We start from the raw sequence: 21,340 nt of genomic DNA, 5'->3' as shown, positions 1-21,340 counted from the left end.
ATAGATAGATAGATAGATAGATGATAGATAGATTTCAGAGAGGAAGGGAGAGGGGGAGATAGATAGAAACATCAATGATGAGAGAGAATCATTGATCAGCTGCCTCCTGTACACCCCCTACTGGGCATGTGCCCTGACCAGGAATTGAATCATGACCTCCTGGTTCGTAGGTAAATGCTCAACCACTGAGCAATGCCAGCCGGGCCGTACATTCTAACCAAAAGGTACAATTTGTAAAAAGTCTTGGCAAAAATAATACGACATATCCAGCTTGTCTGGAGGGTGGGTGGGGATTGTGATTGAACAGGAGGCTGGAGAGCAAGGAGGAAGCACATGGCCTAAGAGTCAAGTTAATTAGTGTGAATTGTTATGTAGCTAAAATGGGTCGTTGAACATATTGAAAATCTTTTCTTTTTTTTAGTTTGAAAAGGTTACTTTAATGATACAGGTGAATCAGACACACCTAACTCAAAGTGGTGTCACTGGGTATGGAGAAGAAGAAATGATTATGAGAGATATTCACAAATTAAATGATAAAGGATTTGGTGACTAATAGGATAGGGTGGGAACTGACAAAAAGGGAGCCAGAGTTTGTGGCTTGAGTGACTGTCTGGATTGTCACAGATATAAGGAATGCAAAGAAGACAAACAGGTTGAGGATATAACTGATTTGAAATATAAATCCCATTGTTGATGGTGTTAGGAGGTGATTAGGTCATGAGGATAGAGCCTTCATGAATGGGATCAGTGCCCTTATAATAGAGACTCTTTGCTGCTTTGGCCATATGAGCACAGAGAGAAGATATCTGTCTATAAATAAAAAAGCAGGCCCTCTCCCTACCCTGAATCTGCTAGTGCCTCCATTTTGAAATTTGTAACCTCCAGAACCATGAGAAATGTTTGTTGCTTACCCAGTCTATGGTATCTTAAATAATAAAAGCCTAATATGCTAAGTGTCCGGTCATCCGTTCAACCAATCAAAACGTAATATGCTAATGATATACTAAGGCCGCTCAACCGCTTGCTATGATATGCACTGACCACAAGGGGGCAGACACTCCAACTGGTAGGTTAGCTTTTGCTGGGGTTCAGCCAATTAGGACTGAGCGAAATGGGCCGGATATGCCCTGGAGCACTCTCGTAGTCCCTCCCTGGCTGGCCAACCTCCTGCATACCTCCCCAGCCCCGATAGTGCACCAGTGGGGTCCCTTGGCCTGGCCTGTGTCCTTTCGAAATCCAGGACTCCTTGAGGGATGTTGGAGAGCTAGTTTCAGCCCTATTCCGCAGGCCAGGCCGAGGGACCCTACTAGTGCATGAATTCGTGCACCGGGCCTCCAGTTTTGTTATAATGGCAAAAGTGGCTGAGAGGAGATAGGAATAGAGAGAGAATTTCTACTTTGCACACTCTGAGACTTGAAATAACTGTAGCTTATCTAGGAGATAGTAAATGGATATTAGACCTGGAACTCTAGAAAGAAGGCAAAACTACAGATTCTACATTTGGGAGTCATGGAAAAGAAACTGGTATTTCATGCCATGAAAGTGGGGTTCTCAGAAAGATTTATGTGAGAAGGGAAATATGATTAAGGACAGAATCCTGAAGAACATCAATATGATACAGGGGCAGAAAGAGAAACATCTTCAAGTAACTGGGAAGGAGAAGCCACAGAAGTAAGAAGAGAGAGTTTTCCTACAAGAATTTGATCAACAGTGCAAAAAAGATTGATGGGGAATTACAGATAAGAGCTTAAAAAGACAAACATTGGATTTGCAACCAAAAAGCACTAGTAATATGTTGCTAGAGAAATAGTAGTGGCATGAAGAAGATGCAAATAATTACAGATCACGCTTCAAAGATGTGGAACTGAAGAAGGGAGTGAGAAGACTAGTCAGTATATACAGGAAAACAATTTTTTCTTGTTGTTGTTTCAAATGTGAGAGAAAATGGACAAAAAGAAGCCAAAGGCATAGAAGGAAGGCAAAGGATGAATTACCAGTAGATGCAGAAAACCTTGGAAAGTTTAGCAGAAAAGCAGGGACTCTTTAATTACAGAAGTCCCCTCTTATCTGCAGGAAATGTTCCAAGGCCCCCTGTGAATGCCTGAAGCCTCAGATAGTACTGAACCCTCTATTTTTTATGTTTTCTCCCACATATAGATAAAATCCAATTTAGATAGGCACAGTAAGAGATCAGTGACAATAAAAATAAAACAGCTACCACAATACACTGTAATAAAAGTTACATGGCATTATTAAGTAAAATGAGGCTTACTTGAACACAAGCACCGCCATATTTGGTCAGTCCATTTAATAATTGAGATGCTACTAAGTGATCAGTGGGGGGGAAGTGTGCACAGTGTGGACATGCTAGACAAGGGGATGATGCACTGCTCCGGGCAGGACAAAGACGGAGGGCAAGAGATGTGATCATGCTACTCAGAATGGCAAGCAATGAAAAGTCTTTAGAGAATAGAGCTTAAATGTATTTTATATTTTGGATATCTCACCGCATTGTTCAAAGAAATCCAAGTTCTGTTTTAAAATGAATGGGGAACATCCAAAGGGTTTCTCAGTTTTCACACTATTGATATTTTGGGCTGGCTAAGTCTTTGTTGCAGGAGGCTGTGCATTGTGGGGTCATTGGCAGTGTCCCTGGCTTTTACCCTCTAAATGCCAGTAGCACCCCTCCTTTTACTCCTAAGTTGTCACAACCAAAAATGTCTCCACACATTGCCAAATATCCCTGGGAAGAAAATTTTCTGTGGTTGAGAACAATTATAATTCTTTCCAAATTCTTTCAGTATTTTTTATCCAATATATAGCTTTCATTTTGCATCTACTGCTTTAAGTCAATTGCACATCCTCAAAGTCTCAAATTTTGACTTCTTAGGGAAAAAAATTTCTTAGGGAAAGTACCATTATATTGTGGAAAGATTACCAAACTCATTATAATTCACTATGTGTTTTTGAGTTCACTAAAAAACTATCCTGACCTTTTCCTGAAGAAAAATTAAAATCATAGGTTCCCTGCCCTTTCCATAATGTAATAAATGTAAATAAAACAAAAAATATAGTAAAATAGCTTATAAAGGAACATACACTATTATAATAATCATTATCTTTATCAGAGAAAGTATGGGTTATATTTTAAAGAAAACATGGTACATAGATATGGAAAACATAAGATTTTCATTCAAGAGAGTCACTAATTATATATATATATATTTAGTAAGAATATTAGCAGCATTAAGATCTTTTACCCACTAACTCTCAACTCCCCTAATATCATTTCTTGAGAGAATTAATCGATCCCATCTTTAATATTTCAGTATAGAGACTTCACTCTCTTCAAAAGCATCCAATTTCAGCGAGACCATTCCTCCATTCTATCAATCACAGTCATTCATTCATTCAAAAATTTATTAAACAGCTATTTCTAAAGCTCTACAAAGGCATCTTGATATTGACCTGGTTTTTGCCTTTCTATAATTTTATTCTGCACATTAGAATCAAGTTTTTCTGAAAGAATTTCTTTTCTTCAGGCTAAATGCCCTAGTTCCTTCAACTGCATTTTACCTGACATCATCAAGACCTTCATAAGCTTTGTCACTGCCCCTCAATGCAAGGTCAGAATAAGGTCATTTCACATGATCTGGCAAAAACAGAATAGAGTGGGGCGTTTAGCCTTCACATTGTGGGCACCATATTTCTAATAATGTAGTCCCAAAGAGTCAGCCTTTTTCAGTTGTCCCCCTAAATACTGGGGGTTCATTTGGGTTATATTAAAATGAAGTTAGAATGTTTTTGTACTGCTGGGAAGCACTGTATTGATAGGATTATTTGTTCTGTTTTGTGTCATTTTTATTTTTTTCCTAAAAATAAGATTTTATACTTGGCCCTTTTAAATGTTACTGTGTTAGATTTCACTATTATTCAAATATTTTACAATCTTTTTGCTTTCTTATTATTTCATTCAATCTTTCCTCGCTGCTTCACACGACCTGAAGAATTTCTCAGATGCATTAAAGCAAAGAAACATAATAAAATAAAATAATGTTAGATTAGCTTGTTTGCTAAGTGACTGAACATTGAGTCCCTATTTCCAGGGTTACTTTTAAAATATCAACTCCACTCATAAAATTAAAGACAAAAAGGAAAAGAAACCCTTTCCTTCTTTAGTGAGTCAAAGCTCCATTTACGGTTATGCACTTTGAGATTCTCAAATTAAAAATTACTGAATGTATTAAAAGTATTATCCCTGTCAGCCAGCATGGGGGATGAAGTCATTGGGAACAATGCAGGCATTGAAAGAGACACAGCATGACAAGGAGCATGACCCACTGTCTCAAAGTTACTGCTGATGCTGAGGTAAGTCGTATACCAGCTGGGTCAACTATTTAAAAACATCAAATGTGACCAACCTAAACAGTCATGTACGTTGTATTTGCCTCATCTCTGAGCTGAATTTTCCATTCTTAGAGCCAAGAGCATTTTATCCAGGGTTGGGCAAAAGTAGGTTTACAGTTGTTTATATGGAAAATAATACAATAATGAATCCATAATGATACAGGAATACACTGTAAACCTACTTTTGCCCCACCCTATATTTCAAAAATAAATATAAAATTATCACAAAATGTCAATTAATCTATATTCTGATAATTTTGGACATCTTTTTTGGATATCCTCTCGTCTACTTGTGTCTAATAAACCCAGTGATTTCCTATGATATCCTATCAATCTTATTTTAGGATTTGAACCTCACTCCACCCCCATTAGAAAACCTAACTGTAAATTAAAGGATAATGTATCAAGCTATGAATATAAGCAGAAGTTGGAAGAGTATTTCAGAGGCAAACACATTTTCATTTATTTTAAAGGGAAGCAGTATAGATTAATGGCACAAGGATACATTTCAAGACAAATGGAAATGGATTTGAATCCTGATGTACCTTTTAATTACGAGCTTTATAATTATGATTAAGTTATTCAACATTGAACTTCAGGGTTTCCACCCATAAACTGAGGCTCACAATATATAATTTACATGGTAAAGATTTAGCTATGCGCTTAAAGGAATGAAAAAAATAAATTATGAATTAGTAACCTTGGTAATATCTGGCACACTGTAGTCACTCAACAAAATAGCAGCTATTGGAGACCTGAAGTAAAAAAAGAATTCTAATTAGTCTCATAAAACATTCTCCCTCTTATAAATGGCTATTGAAAAATTTCTACATTTATGGTGTGATTTGCCTTCTGTATAAAACACATTTATGAAATAAACTACATAAGATAAATATAGCTACCTATACAGTACACACTAAGCAATGTGCTTATATGCATGTACTCAGTGAGGCAAAACCATTTGTTGGTCTTTCCACATGCTGTTTCTTTCCAGTGATTTTTAAAAAGAGATTTGAAGTGAATGCGCCTCAACTGATTGGTAGAACTATGGTGTCTTCTACATGTGCAGTTCTTTGTACTCTTAGTACAGTTCTGTCAGTGACTCAGCACACTGCTTATGCCAGATGAGATTATTGATTCAATCAGTTGGTTAAGTGATTCAGTGCCACAAATAGACTAGAGGCCCGATGCACAAAATTCATGCAAAAGTAGGCCTTCGCAGCCCCGATGCCTATGCCCTTGCAGCCCTGGCTTTATCCAGAAGGTCCAGACGGACAGTCATTCTGCTGTTCGGCACTTGGTCGATTTGAATATTACACTTTTATTATTATAGATAAAGTCAGATCTTAGACGATACTATTTCAAAACCCGGTATATTATAAATCATCTCTCTGGCTTTGGAAAAATAGTTAATAAGGTTTTTAAAGTTTAAATCAACATTCTAGGCAATTTTCCCACTGTATCTTTATTGTCAAGAATAAAAACAGAACCTTGAATATGTATTATAGACAGAGAATTTTCCAAATTCAAAAAGAGATCCCATCTAACATAAAGTTGACAAAATATCAGGGGGTAGAAATGATGTTTAACACTGGGCTTGTGGTTGGCTGAGACAAAAACTGTGAAATAGGTGAATTTGATATTGGTGTTCTTCTCCATCTTTTTCTGTAATTATCATTTTCGTTGCCCTCCTATAAACTAGCATCCTTATACTACTTCAATATTCCCCCAAGTAGAATATAATTCTTTAATATATTACCATTTCTAAATGTATTTGATTTTAAAACAGACCTGCAAAGGGAAAAAAATGACTTAACTCAAAAGAGATACATGAGAATCAAGTGTCCCAACCTGAATCTTTTAGAAAGCAGAGACTGAGATACAGATTAAGGGATTATCACTTTATCTGGGAGGTACAAGCTCTGGGCCATGAGAATGAGAGAAAAGGAAATAAACTAAAAAGAAGGAGGCAAAACAAAGCAATTTGTGTACCCATCATGCAGGGTGCAGCTCCAAAGTGAAACCCAGAGACACAAATTTGCTCAGACGACATGTTCATTCATACAGGAGCTAGGCTAAGCATTCGAAAAGGAACTGTGTCTTCAATGAGTCCACAGAAAAAGAATGAAGGAAGAATTTGTCTGTTCCAATCACTTTCATCATTCATTTCCTATTGGACAAAATGTCCCCCACTGAGTGCTAACTTCCTCAATCTCTGGTCCCTTGGTGAGTGAGAAGCCAGAACTCATGTCTTGGGAGATGATGTTGTACAAAAAGGGGGGTGACCTGGTATAGGTGGGGAGCAGAGCAAGAGACAAAGAAGGTACTTGAAGGGGTTTTAAGAGGTGCACAATGTTTGTGTCCCAATACAGTGAGGGATAGCAGGACATCTCATGGAGAGCCATGTTCTAGGACTGGGAAGGATTTTTCCAAGGTCTCTCAAATCGCGGCACCCGGAGAACAGCCTAATCTGTGAAACTGAGAGACAGGCTTTTGGATTTCCAGGACCAAGAAGGGAAGCAGAGATGAGGGCAGAGAAATAAGAAGAGGATCTTCATAAACAGTTTATGTCCATTCAAAATTAGGAAAGTGAAATATGAACTCCTTTCTCCTCCAATGTAAAATTCTATTCCAAATAGTAGAAACAATATCTTGCTGTTTAAGATGGAGAATGATGGATCACACTTTTTCTTAACTCATCAAAGTACTCCACAATCATATTTTTAAAGCCCGGAGAGGAAAGTAAGTTAACAACCTGTCATATATAAACTGACTCATATATCTGAAAACTGTCAACACCACAATAAATGCCTTTGCCAGTAAATCATGCTCTTTTTTCCACCATGATTGTTATTAAATCTGTGACAACAATGACTAAATTGAATGGGACCCCATAATAACCTATAGCTAGTTTCTCAGAAATCATTATTGTCAAAACTTGACTTTTTGATTCCTACTCCTTTATGACAGGAACAGATCAGACAATCAGACATTGTAATACTTTAAATCAGAAGCTCAAGGTCTCACTGAATTTCCACAATAGTTCAAAGAGAGGAGGCAAAAAAGAGCCAAGAAAAAGAACAATTTGATCCCAGGGAGGATTATCCAAGTGCAAAGTGAGGAGGAAGAGTGCAGCTGGCCTTTGGATCTAGCGATAACACAGCCTTTGACCCACGAGGAAGCAGCCATCGGACTCTAATGGTACAGAAGAGAACATAGAGTTTGAAGTAGCTGCTTACCCAACCTGAAAACTACACACAAACCCACCTAGAATTTAGGTCCATAAACCTATTTAGGTTAATCAACCCAACTTAGCATTAATCATTATTATCTTTATTAATGAAATCATTTTTAGAGACCAGAAATAAATAAATAAATAAATAAATAAATAAATAAATGTCAGGTAGTATCTTTAAAGTACCAGATATACAAAAAATAAATGCTATTGGAATTACCAAAAGAGGCAATGTGTTAAGTGAAGAAATCATAGGGAAATGTTTCATAGAAGGTGGGAACTAAACAGGACTAAAGGCAATGACATAGAAATGAGTTTGGTATGTTTGGGACACAATGAGTAAACTTGTTCAGCTGGAACAAAAAATATACAAACAAGCATTTTAAAAAAGGAACTTCTTGATGTGTATGGTGGGAACATGAAATAATTCGATTGATTTTCTTGTGTGACCTATGAAAGTAAGACTCATTAAGAAATGGTCACACCACATATTTCCAGTTGAAGCTTTGTAATGTCTGTTCACCACATTTTGAAAGATAGATTCCCAATTAAGAATTTGAGTGGTCTAGAAACCCATTCAATAAGTATTTAATAGTGGTGAATGCTGTTGAATAGAAATTAGTAAGAAAGAATGGGGTGTGTTTCCTTTGGTATGCTTTGCTAAGGCAAATGAGAAAGAGCTTATTATTCTTGTCTGTAGTTTTATCTGGAATATAAATCTCACTTCCAGTCACTCTTTTAACCCTAAATTACAGGATAATTGTGATTTAGTTTTGTCCTAGCTGGTTTAGCTCAGTGGGTAGAGCATCAATCGGCCTGTGGACTGAAGGGTCCCGGGTTCAATTCCAGTCAAGGGCACATGCTTGGGTTTCTGGCTCAATCCCTGGTATTAGATGGGCAAGAGGTGGCTGATCAATGATTCTCTCTCATCATTGATGTTTCTATCTCTCTCTCCCTCTCCCTTCCTCTCTGAAATCAATAATATATATTGATATAAAACAATAATATATATAAAAGAATGTAGTTTTGAAGGCAAAAACTGAGCCCGTGGCATAGGATCAGTACTACACCCAAGATAAGGATCATGAGAAGGCATGTTCACTGTATCCAGTTTTGAAGGGAAAATCTCAAGTAATTTTCTTCTAATTAAAAAAAGAATTCTTCACCATTTGTTTCCCAGGTCTCCAAGTGCCCTACCTTTTTGTTCCTTCCCAGAGAAATCTACTGACAATTTCTTAGTTTGAAATTCTACCTACCAACCTCCAAAGCATTTCCAAAGTACAGTAACATCATCCTGAGTTCTTAGAGACATAAGAACCCTTGGTAGTTATTTGGTCCACCTCCCATCTCACCTAGGAATCACCTCTGTACAACTTCCTATAAGTGCCATTCAGACCACAAACATGTGGGAAGCTCGTCATATCCCAAGTCAGTGGTTTCCATTTTTTCAAAGTTCTACTTGGGAGGAAATTCTGCCTAAATTAAGGCGAGAGCTCTGCTTTCTGGAATTAATTAATCCAAGTTATGCTCTCTGATTTAAACTGAGGAAATCTTTTAGCTAGGTAATTGTCCAAACTGGCTAGTCATTAGAATCTCCTGTAAGACCTTTAACACACATACACACACATCCTATCTAATAAAGAGGGAATATGCTAATTGACCCTCACACCATCACAAAGATGGCAGCACCAACAGCCAATAAGGAGAAATATGCGAATTAACTGCCCCTCCCTCAAAGATGGTGGTGCCCACAGCCAATAAGGAGGGAATATGCTAACTGACTGCCCCGCCCTCAAAGATGGTGGCACCCACAGCCACAAGATGGCCAGCTGGGGAGGGGAGTTAGGGGTGACTGGGCTGGCAGGGGAAGGCAGTTGGGATGATTGGACCAGCAGGTGAGGGCAGTGTATATATATATACACTAGTAGCCCAGTGCATGATATCACACACAGTAGGCTGTCCGCCGCTTCTGCAGGAGTCAGTGGGAGCCGCACCACTTCTGCAGGAGCTGGGAGGGACCCATGCCGCTTCCACGGGAGGCAAGAGCAAGCCGCCAGTGCCCATGGGAGGCAGGAGGGACCCGCACTGCTTCGGGAGGCTGGAGGGAGCAGCCACCGCCCATGGGAGCGGGGGTGGGATGGGGGGGTGGGGAGAGGGACCTAGAGGTGCTCCATGCGCACTCAGCCTCAGTTGTTACTGTGACACCGTAATGGACAATTTGTATATTACCTCTTTATATATATATTAAACTTTATTTTGAAAGACAGGTTTCCCCCACTATCTAAAAGTAGAATATTCCTATGAAACCGTTCGTAAGCTAAAATGGCATAAAGTAAAGAAGCAATTACCTTAGAGCAAACACATCTTGCTAATGGATGCACAAAAGAAATAGAAATAAAGCACAGATGCTCACAGACATTGTAAAATTTTATAGCCACTTGATCCTGAGATGCTGAGTGTAGTTCCTGGGTAAAAAGCTTGGGGAAAAGCAAGGGACACCTGTAAATTTAGATTTACAGGAAACTGCAAAGTATAGAGCATTCCCATAGTACACTCTCACTCACTCCCATTTCCTTTGATGTTATCATTTTGCATTATTGAGGTACATTTATCAAAACTAAGATTCAACACTGATCCATTAATATTGACTAAACCCAAGGCTTTATTCTGATTTCACCAACTTTCCATTAATGTCCTTTTTCTGTGTCAAGATTCTTAGCAACCTCTGGTCTGTGACAGGTTCTCAGCTCCACCTTCAAGAGGGGCAGTATCTACATATATTATTTGCAATTATTCTGTTGAGGAAAATGTTTTTTCTTCTCTTGGAAATTCTTTAAACAGTTATATTTAAAGGAACATATTAACCAGACTTTAGTAGGTCTGGGGAGAGGCCTGATAACCTTTACTTTTTACATTCCTTGGGAGAACAATCAGATTTGGAGTCCAAAATAGTTCACATCTCCACAGGAACACACACACACACACACACACACACACACACACACACACACACACCAGCTTTCATTCACATGTGCCATAAACTCCTTGTCTCTCTCGGGTTAACAGTCTCAGAGACAGTTTTACTTGTTCCTTCTCCTTCCTAACCCACACATGACTTGTCATTCTATCCTATCAATTTTTGCTTAGAAATATTTATTGAGTTTATTCCTTTGTCTTCATTGCCTGGTCCAGACTTTCTGGGCTAGTTAACAGTAGCTTTCTCTTTACTTGCCTCTTATTGTATTAGTTCTCTTTTTCTGATCTACTCTGCACACTAAAACCAATATTTAAACCACTGCATACTCTGGATTATTTCCCTTCTGAAAAATGCCACAATAGCTACCCAATATCAATTAGTATTGTACTCCCAAGAAGAGGTCCTCTGGCATGAGTTAGCAGTCCTCTGACATAACATTATTAAGTTAAATAAGGCTAAATGAATTAATAAACCTGTGGTTTTCCAAAGAGGGAAATGTTACATTAGTAACTCAACCAACTCAGTCAAATTGAAATAAGGCAATAAGGCTGAACACAAACATTGTTCAAATTTTTGTCACTGTTTTGGAATTAATGTTTCTAGTCTACAAGTCAGGTAAATAATATACTACATATTCTCAAAAAAATGTAAATAATAAGTAAAAGTATTTCATAGCTATTTGACTTAGCTTTGCTGATAATCAAAGTAGCTTATTACCTAATTGATGTGACCTAAGATTAAATACTCCATCTCTGTCAACCATCTAAAAACTTATCTTATTTAGCAATTAGAAATTCATTTGAGCTACCAAGATTCCCTTTTCAAGATACAAATATGCCTGGGAAAGCTAGCAGCCATTAGCAGTAAGAGCATACCCATTTCCATCAGATGGCTTTCCTCTTAAGTTGTAGTCTGAAGCACTCCTGACCAACTGGACTTCAGATTCTTTGTGGACCCAGGGGTCTGTCCAAGCCATTTGGAAGTGCATCATGATCATGGCTTCAGCCTAAACTACACACAGCCCTGATTCCGGCTTGTCTGGACCCTCCTAGAAAGACACTGATCCTTACGGAGATGCTTACGAGCATGATTCATGGGTATTCATGTCTACATCCTGGCATGAGCTGACTACAATTAAAGGGTGATATATTTCCCTCCAGCCTCTCTGTGGACTTAAGGGGCACAGGAGTACTGGGGTGAACAATCCCCACAGAGATGAGGCAGTGCCAGAAGCTTGTGCCCCTGGGAGAGACATAAGTATCCTCTGTCCTCTGCACCTTCCATTTTGGCACAGGCATTGGCAGGCCAAGCTTCAGCAGGGGCATCATGGGGTATGCCTGCAGTATTGGGCTCTCCCAGAATTATTTGGGCATTTCCACACCACAAGAGAGAATCATGTAATGGCAAAAACTGATTTTGTAACAGTTGTTAATATGCAAATGTGGCCTGTGAAACCTGAGGTTTTTCAAGTGGAAAAAAAACACATGCAAAAACTCCAATTCTCTTTTAAGTCAAAATCATGTCTGAAGAGGCAAATCCTAAAATCTTCCAGTGTTTGGGGCTTCAGTTACATCATTTGTACAATGGGAATTTTACCTGCTGCCACCTTCTGCTTTATAACTTCAAAGCTAGATATTACAATCATGAATACATTCATGTTTTCTAGCAGAACTTAAAACCAACTTGAAAATATTAACATTTTAGATTTTAATAAGGAGAACATATTTTTTACCTTAAAACACACTCATTTTTTTCAAAAGAAAAGTTTTTCCCCTTTTTCATTGGTTATAATTTCAGTGTTAGTGTTACATAGCAAGTGGATGTGAGGGAGAAACTAAAAAAAAAAAAGAAGAATTGCAGAGAATGACTCAATTTTTTTTTAAGATAAAAAACCCACTTTAAAGAAAGTTATTGCCCCTTTACCATATTTCTCCAAGAATCAAGCATCCATGATTATCTCTGTGATGATAACGTTTGCCTGAAACAGAGACCCCATTACATAGGAAATGGAAGTTAAGTGATATTGTAAAAAGATTTTCTCTTAAATTTCCCCATGAAAGTGTTGGTTACAGATCACTGCAATGTCAAGTTGGTAAGAACTTTAGTCTCATCTAAAGCAACTGCTTCATTTTGCAAATGAGAAAATCAAGGCCCAGAAATTTATAACTTGCAGGCATCTCTGAGTCATGGAATAGCAGAGTAGAACCAGGTCTCATGCCTGCTCATTGCCAGTTCTCAAGGTACTTTTCACTCACACACACACACACACACACACACACACACTGGCTAGTGCATCACACAGTACATTGCTCACATTCCTTTCAAAAAGTAAGTACAATAACATGTGACTTAAAAGTACAGTGAGCAAGAGAGAAAAAGGACCACTTTCTGTGAACGCTGATGCCAACAAAAGACAGCCTTTGGCATTTTGCAGCGAGTGGAGCTTTAGGGGATCTAAAGAGTTCAATTCCCTAAGCCAAACATTCAACAGGGCAGTTGTACATTTAGATTTCTCTGAGTGTACAATAACACTAGGTTAGGGTTTTTCTGCTTTTTAACAGGGTTTGAGAAAAAAGATAAAGCACTGTGTGATAGTAAAGGGGGAAGAATATCCATTAATCTGGAATAATAATTTCTACCATAACATTTCGCTGGGCACATCACCCTAATTTAAGGCCTGAATTAGCTCATGCCTGGATCACAGCTGTGAGACAATCAGGTCTCTGGCCCCCAGCACCTCTGCCCCTGCTCCCACACTACACCCCACTGACCAGTTTACCTCCTTGAATCTTTGTTTGCATTATATCATTCCGTATTCAAGACCTGTGATGGTGTGTGTTTAACTGTTTATTGATTCATGTCCAAATATTTTAATGTAGCTTTTTTTGGCTCTTCGTCATCCGTCTGCCTCTCATAAATTCTACTTTCTGGCATGCTGACTGACTCTCTCTCCAGGAAAACAATCTTATTTCCATCACCAGCCCTTGTATATCATTGGCATCCTTTCTCTACTATTTCAAATGCTACCCAAGCTTCAAGGCACCCACTCGTGTCCTCCATGCAGCTGTTCCCCACTACCCCGCCCTCCACTGTTGAAGCTCTGGTGGAGGTAGCTCTCCCTTCCTGGTTTCATGAATTTTTCTCTTATTGTGTCATATCTGTTAGTCGTGTATCCCCAATTCAACAGAACATCTTTTAGAGCAGAAATCATGCCTTCGAAATTACATCTTGGAGTTTCTTGAGCCCTCATCCCTCTCCCATTTCCATATACTCTCGCCTTACTGACTGGAGCAGATGCTCAGTAAATACTTTGAGTGTTGGACAGTCCATATGAGTTGTAAGGAGAAAGTTCCACCTTCATCCAGAACTGGCATCGCATCAGCACTGGTCCTGGGCGTAACTCTCAGACCCATTGCTCTTCTTGGAGGCTCCACATCACTCCACCACTAACCTGTTCCTGACTTCTTCCTCCTCTGCAGGATTTGTTAAATCAGTTCCTTCTCTCTAACCATGGTCTGTCCACTTCCAGCCAAGGTCACAAACCTTTTTAGCCACCTCTCTGACTCTAAGGAACAGCCACATGAAAGTTTCCATTTAGGTTCCATTTCTTTTCCCTCCGTAAGAGAAATCCCAGCCCTTCCTAGGCTTGAAGCTGTAGACACTTTAGCTGTGAAGACTCTCCTCTCCCACATAAATGCCCCAAGCCCAGGTGTCCCTGCCCCACATCCCAGCTAAGCCTGCAAAATACTAGTTTTCCTTCTCTCCACCCCCCTCAAAATGACCGTGATGTCGATGGGATGCCCTAAAGTGGTGGGTTTTCATGCTACCTTATCACACGGGATGGCCAAGGGAGCCTGGTTTCCAGCTGCATACACCTCCCCCAGCACCTGAAGTTCCAGGTTCCTGTCTGCCAGCACCGACTCCCAAGGCAGTGGGGACAGCCTCCAGGGGTTTCTGGGCATCCTGGAACTCCTCCCACCGGCCTCTGCCCTCTCTTCCCTCACACCACGTGACCACACCCAGTGGGCCTTAACCTAACAACCCAGATTAAACCTTTGAAATGAAGAAAAGTTTTCCCTCCTGCAATTTCTCCTTAAAATAAAGAATATACAGTCACATGCTGCCTAAGGAGGTTTGGCCAACAACGGACCACATCTAGGATTGTTGGTCCCCAAAGACTATAATGAAGCTGAAAAATTCCTATCACCCAATGACTTCGTAGCCAGCATGATGTCATAGAGCAACACATTACTCACCGGTGTATGGTGATGCTGGCGTAAGCAAACCTAGTGTGCTGCGAGTCTTATAAATGTATAGCAATACAATTATGTACAGTACAGATCACTTGAAGATGATGAGAAGTGACTGTTACTAGTTTATGTATTACCTATGCTACACTTTTTATTGTTATTTTAGACTGCATCTTTCTACTCCTTAAAAACAAGTGTCCTGTAAAGCAGTATGCTTTGTTACACTAGCAGCAGTCTCATACATCTTTGTTTACCAAGTGCCTTGATTGCATGCTTTTCTCTTGTGCTTGATTTAATTTCATGTTGCTTTGTACAGTAACACGTATAGGCTTGGGACCTAGGAGCACTAGGCTATACCATAGGGCCTGGTGTGCATTAGGCTATACCTTCTGAGTTAGTGGAAGTACACTCCATGGTGTTCACACGATGGTGAAATCCCCTAACAACTCCTTAGAATGCGCATCCCGGTCTAAGCAGCACCTGACTACATCCCCAGTAAAGCACCTGTGCGTTTCATGGACAGCGCCCTAGGGGGAACACGTCATTTCCTTTTTCTTTGCTGCCCCATCAGCAACAGGAGATCGGCTCTCAGAAGTTGCCTTTTCTCCTCCAGCTCCCCCCACTGCTCCAGCAAGAAACAGGTGTAAGAATTCAATCCCAAGCCTAGGCCAGCTCGAGTCTCCCCAGGAGTAATCTCTCTCTTACCTCTGGCACACACACCAAGGAAAGACCCATCCACCTTGCCCTGCACTCCCAGCCCGCATCTTAAGCCAAGGAATTCTCTTTCCAACTACTCCCGGGATATCTTTCTCTTCCTCCCCAATGCTCCTGCTTTTCCTCCCACCAATTCTCACTCATGAGCACGGAGCCCCCTACGGAGCCCCCCCAAGGTTTTGAGGGCACCCTGCCTAGCAACCCCGGTCCTCCGCTCTGCGCCCACAGCTGCAGCACCAGCCGCTGGGCCCGGGATCCCTTCCGCCCTCTCGCAGCCCCGCGCGCCCAGGGACAGCCCCAGCAGGTGCCCCATTGCCAGGCCCTTAAAACGTCGCACTCTCCCAGCGGCCCAAGTTCCCTGACCTGCCCCTGTCAGCCCCACGCCGCCCTGGGTCCAGATGCCAGCTCAGATCAGAGTTCGCTCTCCCTGCGACTCCACCCCGGCTTTCCTCCTGGGTCTCCAGCACCCAGTGCGGCCACTTACCCAGGGCCAGGAGCAGCGGCAGGGAGCCGGCGCCGCTGCCCGGGGCGGTCAGCTCCATCAACCCCGCGCTGCAGGGCGGGCAGCCCCTAGACGAGCCTCCCGCCTCCTCCTGCGTCCCTTTTCCAGGCCACGGGGCGTCCGAGGAGGTGCCTGGAAACTAATCCTGGAGCCAGAAGGAAACGAAACTACTCTTCAGGCTGGAACCCTGGCTACAGGGCAGGCAAACACCCAGGGCGGCGGCCTCCGAATCCCTGAGAGTCGCTGGGAGGAGGGAGCCTCCTATTTATTTCTGCTCTTTCTGCACACACCCCACCAGCCAGGCGCAGGACGGCGAGGTGGTAGTCTCCAGGTTGTTCCCACCCAAATTGCCCCACACCCACACTGAGATTCATATTGGGGCTGCCCTGGGGCCAGCTCAGCCGCTCCACCTGCTGGGTCGCGCCTGACTGTCCCTGTCCCTCCGCCTGGGGGAGTAAACAGGTAGCCAGGGAGCAGGGAGAGAATGCACGCCGCCGGTAAGTCAGATGTGTCCTACAGGCCTGCAGGCAGCCCAGGGAGAAGCCTGCTAGACTCTGAGGGAGAAGCAGAGAGTCAAATGTGCTCTGGAATTCCAACTTTCCTGCAGCCAATTGCCGGTCTCTTGGAGGGACTAGCGCCAAGCAGTGCTGTGGTTAACCTCAGGCATTTGACAATTTACAAGCCCTCTATTTGCATGTATCATTTGTTGGCTATCTGGGAGTTTGGACTCCCCAAGAGCTACTTTAGAAATGTCATTTATATCTTTATTTATTCATTGATCCATTGTATTTTTACTTATTTATTTAATTCATTCACTCTACTGGATCTGTAAAAATAAGAAGAATGCTTTTTTGCCTGTCTCTATTTCATCACACCTCCTCTTTTATGGAGAAGTGGAATCTGATCCAAGCATTTTCTGGAACACAAAGGCATCCTCATAGCTTTCAAAGACAGAAAGCAGCACCCAGTCTTACCTTTTGAGGTTAATAAATTTGCCTCCAAAATAACTAAAGGGTACAGCTGTGTTCAGTCTGATCTATATTCCTCTCGCAAGGTCAGTGTGTGGAAGCGTGGCCCCTCAGTCGAGAAGTTCTATTTCTTGGACATCCACAAGGCCCATATGTAAACTGCATTTACATATGAAATGCAGTTCAGAGGTCTGGTCCTTCCTCCCCATTGCTTAAATTATACAAATTATGATACATTTTTTCCACACCATTTTAGTGCCCCAAGCAGCCCATATGTCCAGAGGAACAAAAATCAACTGTTAATTTTCGGAATCCCATGCTAGCCTCCACATGGCAGTTCATAAAGTCTTGATAGAGAGGTCATGGGATAGACTATTAATGTACCCAGCTAAAAGGAGAGGAGCACATTAAGCCAAGGATTTGGTACCATCTCTTTCCTCTTCCTTTCTGATAGTCTCTTCTTCCCTGAGGACCAGGGCCCTATGTTAAGGCCTCTTTCACACTGAGATGACACCTGAGCCAGCAATTGTCATGCTATCCTTCAACAGAGCATTACTTTATTTTTATTTTCCATTGACACTAATAAACAACAAAGCACACCTAAGTAAAAAAAAAAATACTAAATCTTTGTTCGGTATTGTAAAGTGCCAGGACTTGGTGTAAGTATTCATCATTCATGCCATTCAAATGGTAAATTAACTTTTTCAGGCCACTAGAGTATGAAATAGTGTAATTCAATATATTAAATAGGCCAGATAAATCAATAACCTTCCCTAAGGGCTTTATTTACCACTGCTGGAAGCCGATCCACCCTGGCTGCTTGAGGCAGTCTCTGCAGGGATGTTTCAAGTAACCTTGAAATGGAGATGAGAAATGCCCTAGCCTTTGGAATGGAATGGATGGGATTAAGATCAAATAGGATAAATGCAGATGTAAGAGGACAAGAGGGGAAGGAACCTGGCTAGGAGAAGAAAGGTTGTTTCCCCAGGTGAGGATTTTTATCAGTAAACCCTTTAACTGAGTGTCAGAGGGGTGGTTGGTCGCTTTGATCTTTGCTTGGAGTGACCTCCTTCAGTTACTTCCTTGTAGCTTAGTGGAACAATAGAGTAACCTTTGAATGGAGTTGGGAAGCCCCCTAGCCTTTTGTATAGAATGGATAGGATTGGGACCAAATAGTATATATACAGATGTTAGATGACAATAAAAGGAAGAGGAACCTGGCTATAATGATCACCTGAACACTGCCTTCGTGTCATTCATTCTTCGCCGACTCCGTCCACACCTTTGGGAACCCCTGGACCCACTGGGGCTGGACCCCAGCACACTACCAGAAATAAAATAAGTACCCTGGAGAATATGCCTTCCAAATTTCCTGACACTGGAGGTTCAATCTCTTCAAGGTCAAGAAACATCTTTCCTTCCTCCCTTCCTTCCTTCCTTCCTATTCCTCCCATCCTTCTCCTCCTCCTCCTACTTCTTCCTCCTCCCCCCTCTCTTTTTCATTTATTCATAAAGGAAGGTAAATCTGGGATCAAAGCATAAACTTTGGAAGAGTAGAAGGTAAAAATTCACCTCTCTGGGACCTCATCCACATACTGAGGCGTGTCTCAATGCTTTACATTGTGAGGTGGGCGGTTGCTAAGAGACATTGGTCAAAGCTACACTGGAATCACAAGGTAGAACTTGTATCCCCAACCTAGAGATTGCTTGAATGGTGTCTTGCATGTTCCAACTTTAGGCAGGTAAAACCAGCCCTCTCAAATCTGGTATGAAGCTTAAGTGAATTCCTTTGGAGGGCCTGTAGCATCAGTCTTTTCTCTTCCTACACAGAGCAGTCTTCAGCAGGAACACCCCTGCCCCACCCCTCTGGGCAGGACAATATTTGGTTCTTTGTGGAGCACAACACAAACAGAAACACATGTGGTGGTAGAAAGGAACATGTGTTCCGTGTTCTCCAAATTATTACTGTAAGGCACTTGGTAGTATAGGAAGACTTACTCTTGGTAATTTACATTATTTAGTTCAATAAGAATGGATGAATGAAAAGAAATATGAATGATGAAAAACTCTCAAAATATGTTTTTACAATAATGATAAATATTATGCATTATAAATTATTAAAAAGTAGTAGTACAATATATGTGGAGAGCTTTCAAATATTCTATTTGAAGTTATTGAATTATGTCTAAGGAAAAACCAGTAAAAAATCATTGCTCAAAAGCTGTAGTTAAGGAATTTTATTTTACAATGCAGTTTTTCTGGGGAAGGGGATTATTATTTTTTTCTTACCTATTTTATTATACCTTTCTTTTCAGTCTTTTAGAGATTTTTTTTTTTCATGTATGCCTCAATCCATTTGGCTTGCTATCTTTTTTTTTTAAGTAACAGCTCAATATAAGTTTAATAAATCTCAGATATAATCTTTTCTGTAATATTATATCTATTAGTTTCAGCTCACTCTTATGATCTTTTTCTTTGACCATATTCATACATACTCCAAAAATAATTTTTGAATTTTTTTTTTTAATATGAGCTTTTGTTCTGGTCCTAGTTGTAGACTAAGTAGAAAAGCACTTAAGTGACATAACTTTAATGTTGTGATATGACAAGGCCCAAACATCCATACCTAATGCACCTACCACAGTGGTTTTATCCTCTCCTACATGGTTCCAGATTCCCATCAATATAGACGATCCTCTGGGCGGGACAACACAGGTGGAATATTATGTAAAATTGGTTTTGGAGTCTGCTCAATCTGTTTAAATTGGAGCTGTATTACAGAAAACCTGGGTCACAAACTACTCACGTTTCTGAGCCTCAGTTTTCTCATCTATAAAATGTGATGGGAATGAATTGCACAGCTTTCATGATTTGCAAGGCTGTATATCTCTAAGGCAAAAATCTTGCACATTAAAAATTATTCAGTGTATTATAGTTGTTATCTATATGTATAACAGTCTAAGCGACCGAACGACTGAACAACTGAACAACCGGTTGCTATGATGTGCGGATGCTCAACGCAGAAGCTGCCCCCTGGTGTCAGTGCATTCCCACAGCAGGAGCGCCACTCAGCTGACAGACAGGTGCCAGATGCAGGGCTCACAGCTGGCCACCGCAGCCCAGAGACTGCAGCAAGCCTATCCAGTGGCGGTGGCAGCAGGCACAGTGGGGTTGGGATGAGCTGGAGCAGCAGGCAGGAGCCACAGATGGCGTTGGACTACCGGCTTCGGCCCAACCGCTGCAAGCTATGCGAAGGGACCCTACTGGTGCACCAATCCATGCACCCGGCCTCTAGTATTATTATAACAAGAGAGACTCATTAGAGGTGGTTGTCATGGAGACTACTTCCAGCCTACAGTGGATGTTGGGCTTAGACCAGGGTAATGGAAATGGAGGGACCATTATCCATATATTTGAAATACAACCAATTAGATTTTCTGATGAATTGGATGTAGGTAAAAGAGAAGTCAAGATGACCTCAAGATTTTTGACCTGAATAACAAAAATAATGTAGACACCATTTACTGACATGAGTATATGAGTAAATGAGGAAAAAGGCCAGATTTGAGGAGGAATCAGGTCTTCCATTTTGGAAGTGTTAAGTTGAAGTGCCAGTTAGACATGCAGGTGGCCATGTTAGTTGGAGAGTTAGCATTGAGAAAAGAGGTCTGTGGTGGAAACAAATTTGGAAATTGTTACCTTAAAGGTCTTTCAAGCCAGGAAACACTAAGGGAGGATGTGGGGAGAGGAGAAGAGATGAGAGAACATCGAGGCCCAATGCATTGCAAAATTTAGAGGTTGTAGAAGCTGAGAAAGAACCAGCAAAGGAGAATGAGCAAAAGAGGCATCATAGGCATAAGAATTCCATAGTCTGCACTCCTGAAAAATGAAAAAAGAAATACAAGTTTTCCTCCTGTCTTTTGTTCTTTCCATTTGCCTCCCAGATACGAATAATTTTAAATATATGCAAATACACTTTCACTTCCACACTAGATTTGTTTTTTCTTCCTTGAGAGGTATAGAAAGAAAAAGGGCAGCTCTAAGTGATGGCCCACTCCTGTCAGGTCAGAATGGTTAGCACCCTCAGCAGGTTAAAAGACATGCTATAGGGTCCGATTAGCCCTCTGTACAAGCATATTCTGGCAGCACAGGAGGGGTGACAGCACATCTGAGATCTATTTTCTATGCTTCTTGTCTTGGAGCAAACTTTCACACTTCTATAGGAAATGGCATTGGATGTAAGACAAATGGGATTCCTCAATTACAATAAATGTCAAATTTTGCACT

General features: G+C 41.0%; 1 protein-coding gene across 1 annotated transcript in view; it reads right to left on the bottom strand.

Moving 5' to 3' along the window:
* The window catches only part of BTC (betacellulin), a 43,016-nt gene extending 26,516 nt beyond the window's left edge, over positions 1-16,500 (bottom strand). The window contains exon 1 of the mRNA XM_005856618.2: positions 16,068-16,500. Coding sequence (XP_005856680.1) covers positions 16,068-16,125 — 58 coding nt within the window. The 5' untranslated portion in view covers positions 16,126-16,500. The remainder of the gene's footprint in view (positions 1-16,067) is intronic.
* Between the last annotated feature and the right edge of the window lie 4,840 nt (positions 16,501-21,340).

This window comes from Myotis brandtii, unplaced genomic scaffold (genome assembly GCF_000412655.1).
Source record: "Myotis brandtii unplaced genomic scaffold, ASM41265v1 scaffold1038, whole genome shotgun sequence".
NCBI lineage: Eukaryota > Metazoa > Chordata > Mammalia > Chiroptera > Vespertilionidae > Myotis > Myotis brandtii.
Note: the sequence above shows the minus strand (reverse complement) of the source record. Positions and strands in the feature narration are given on the sequence as shown.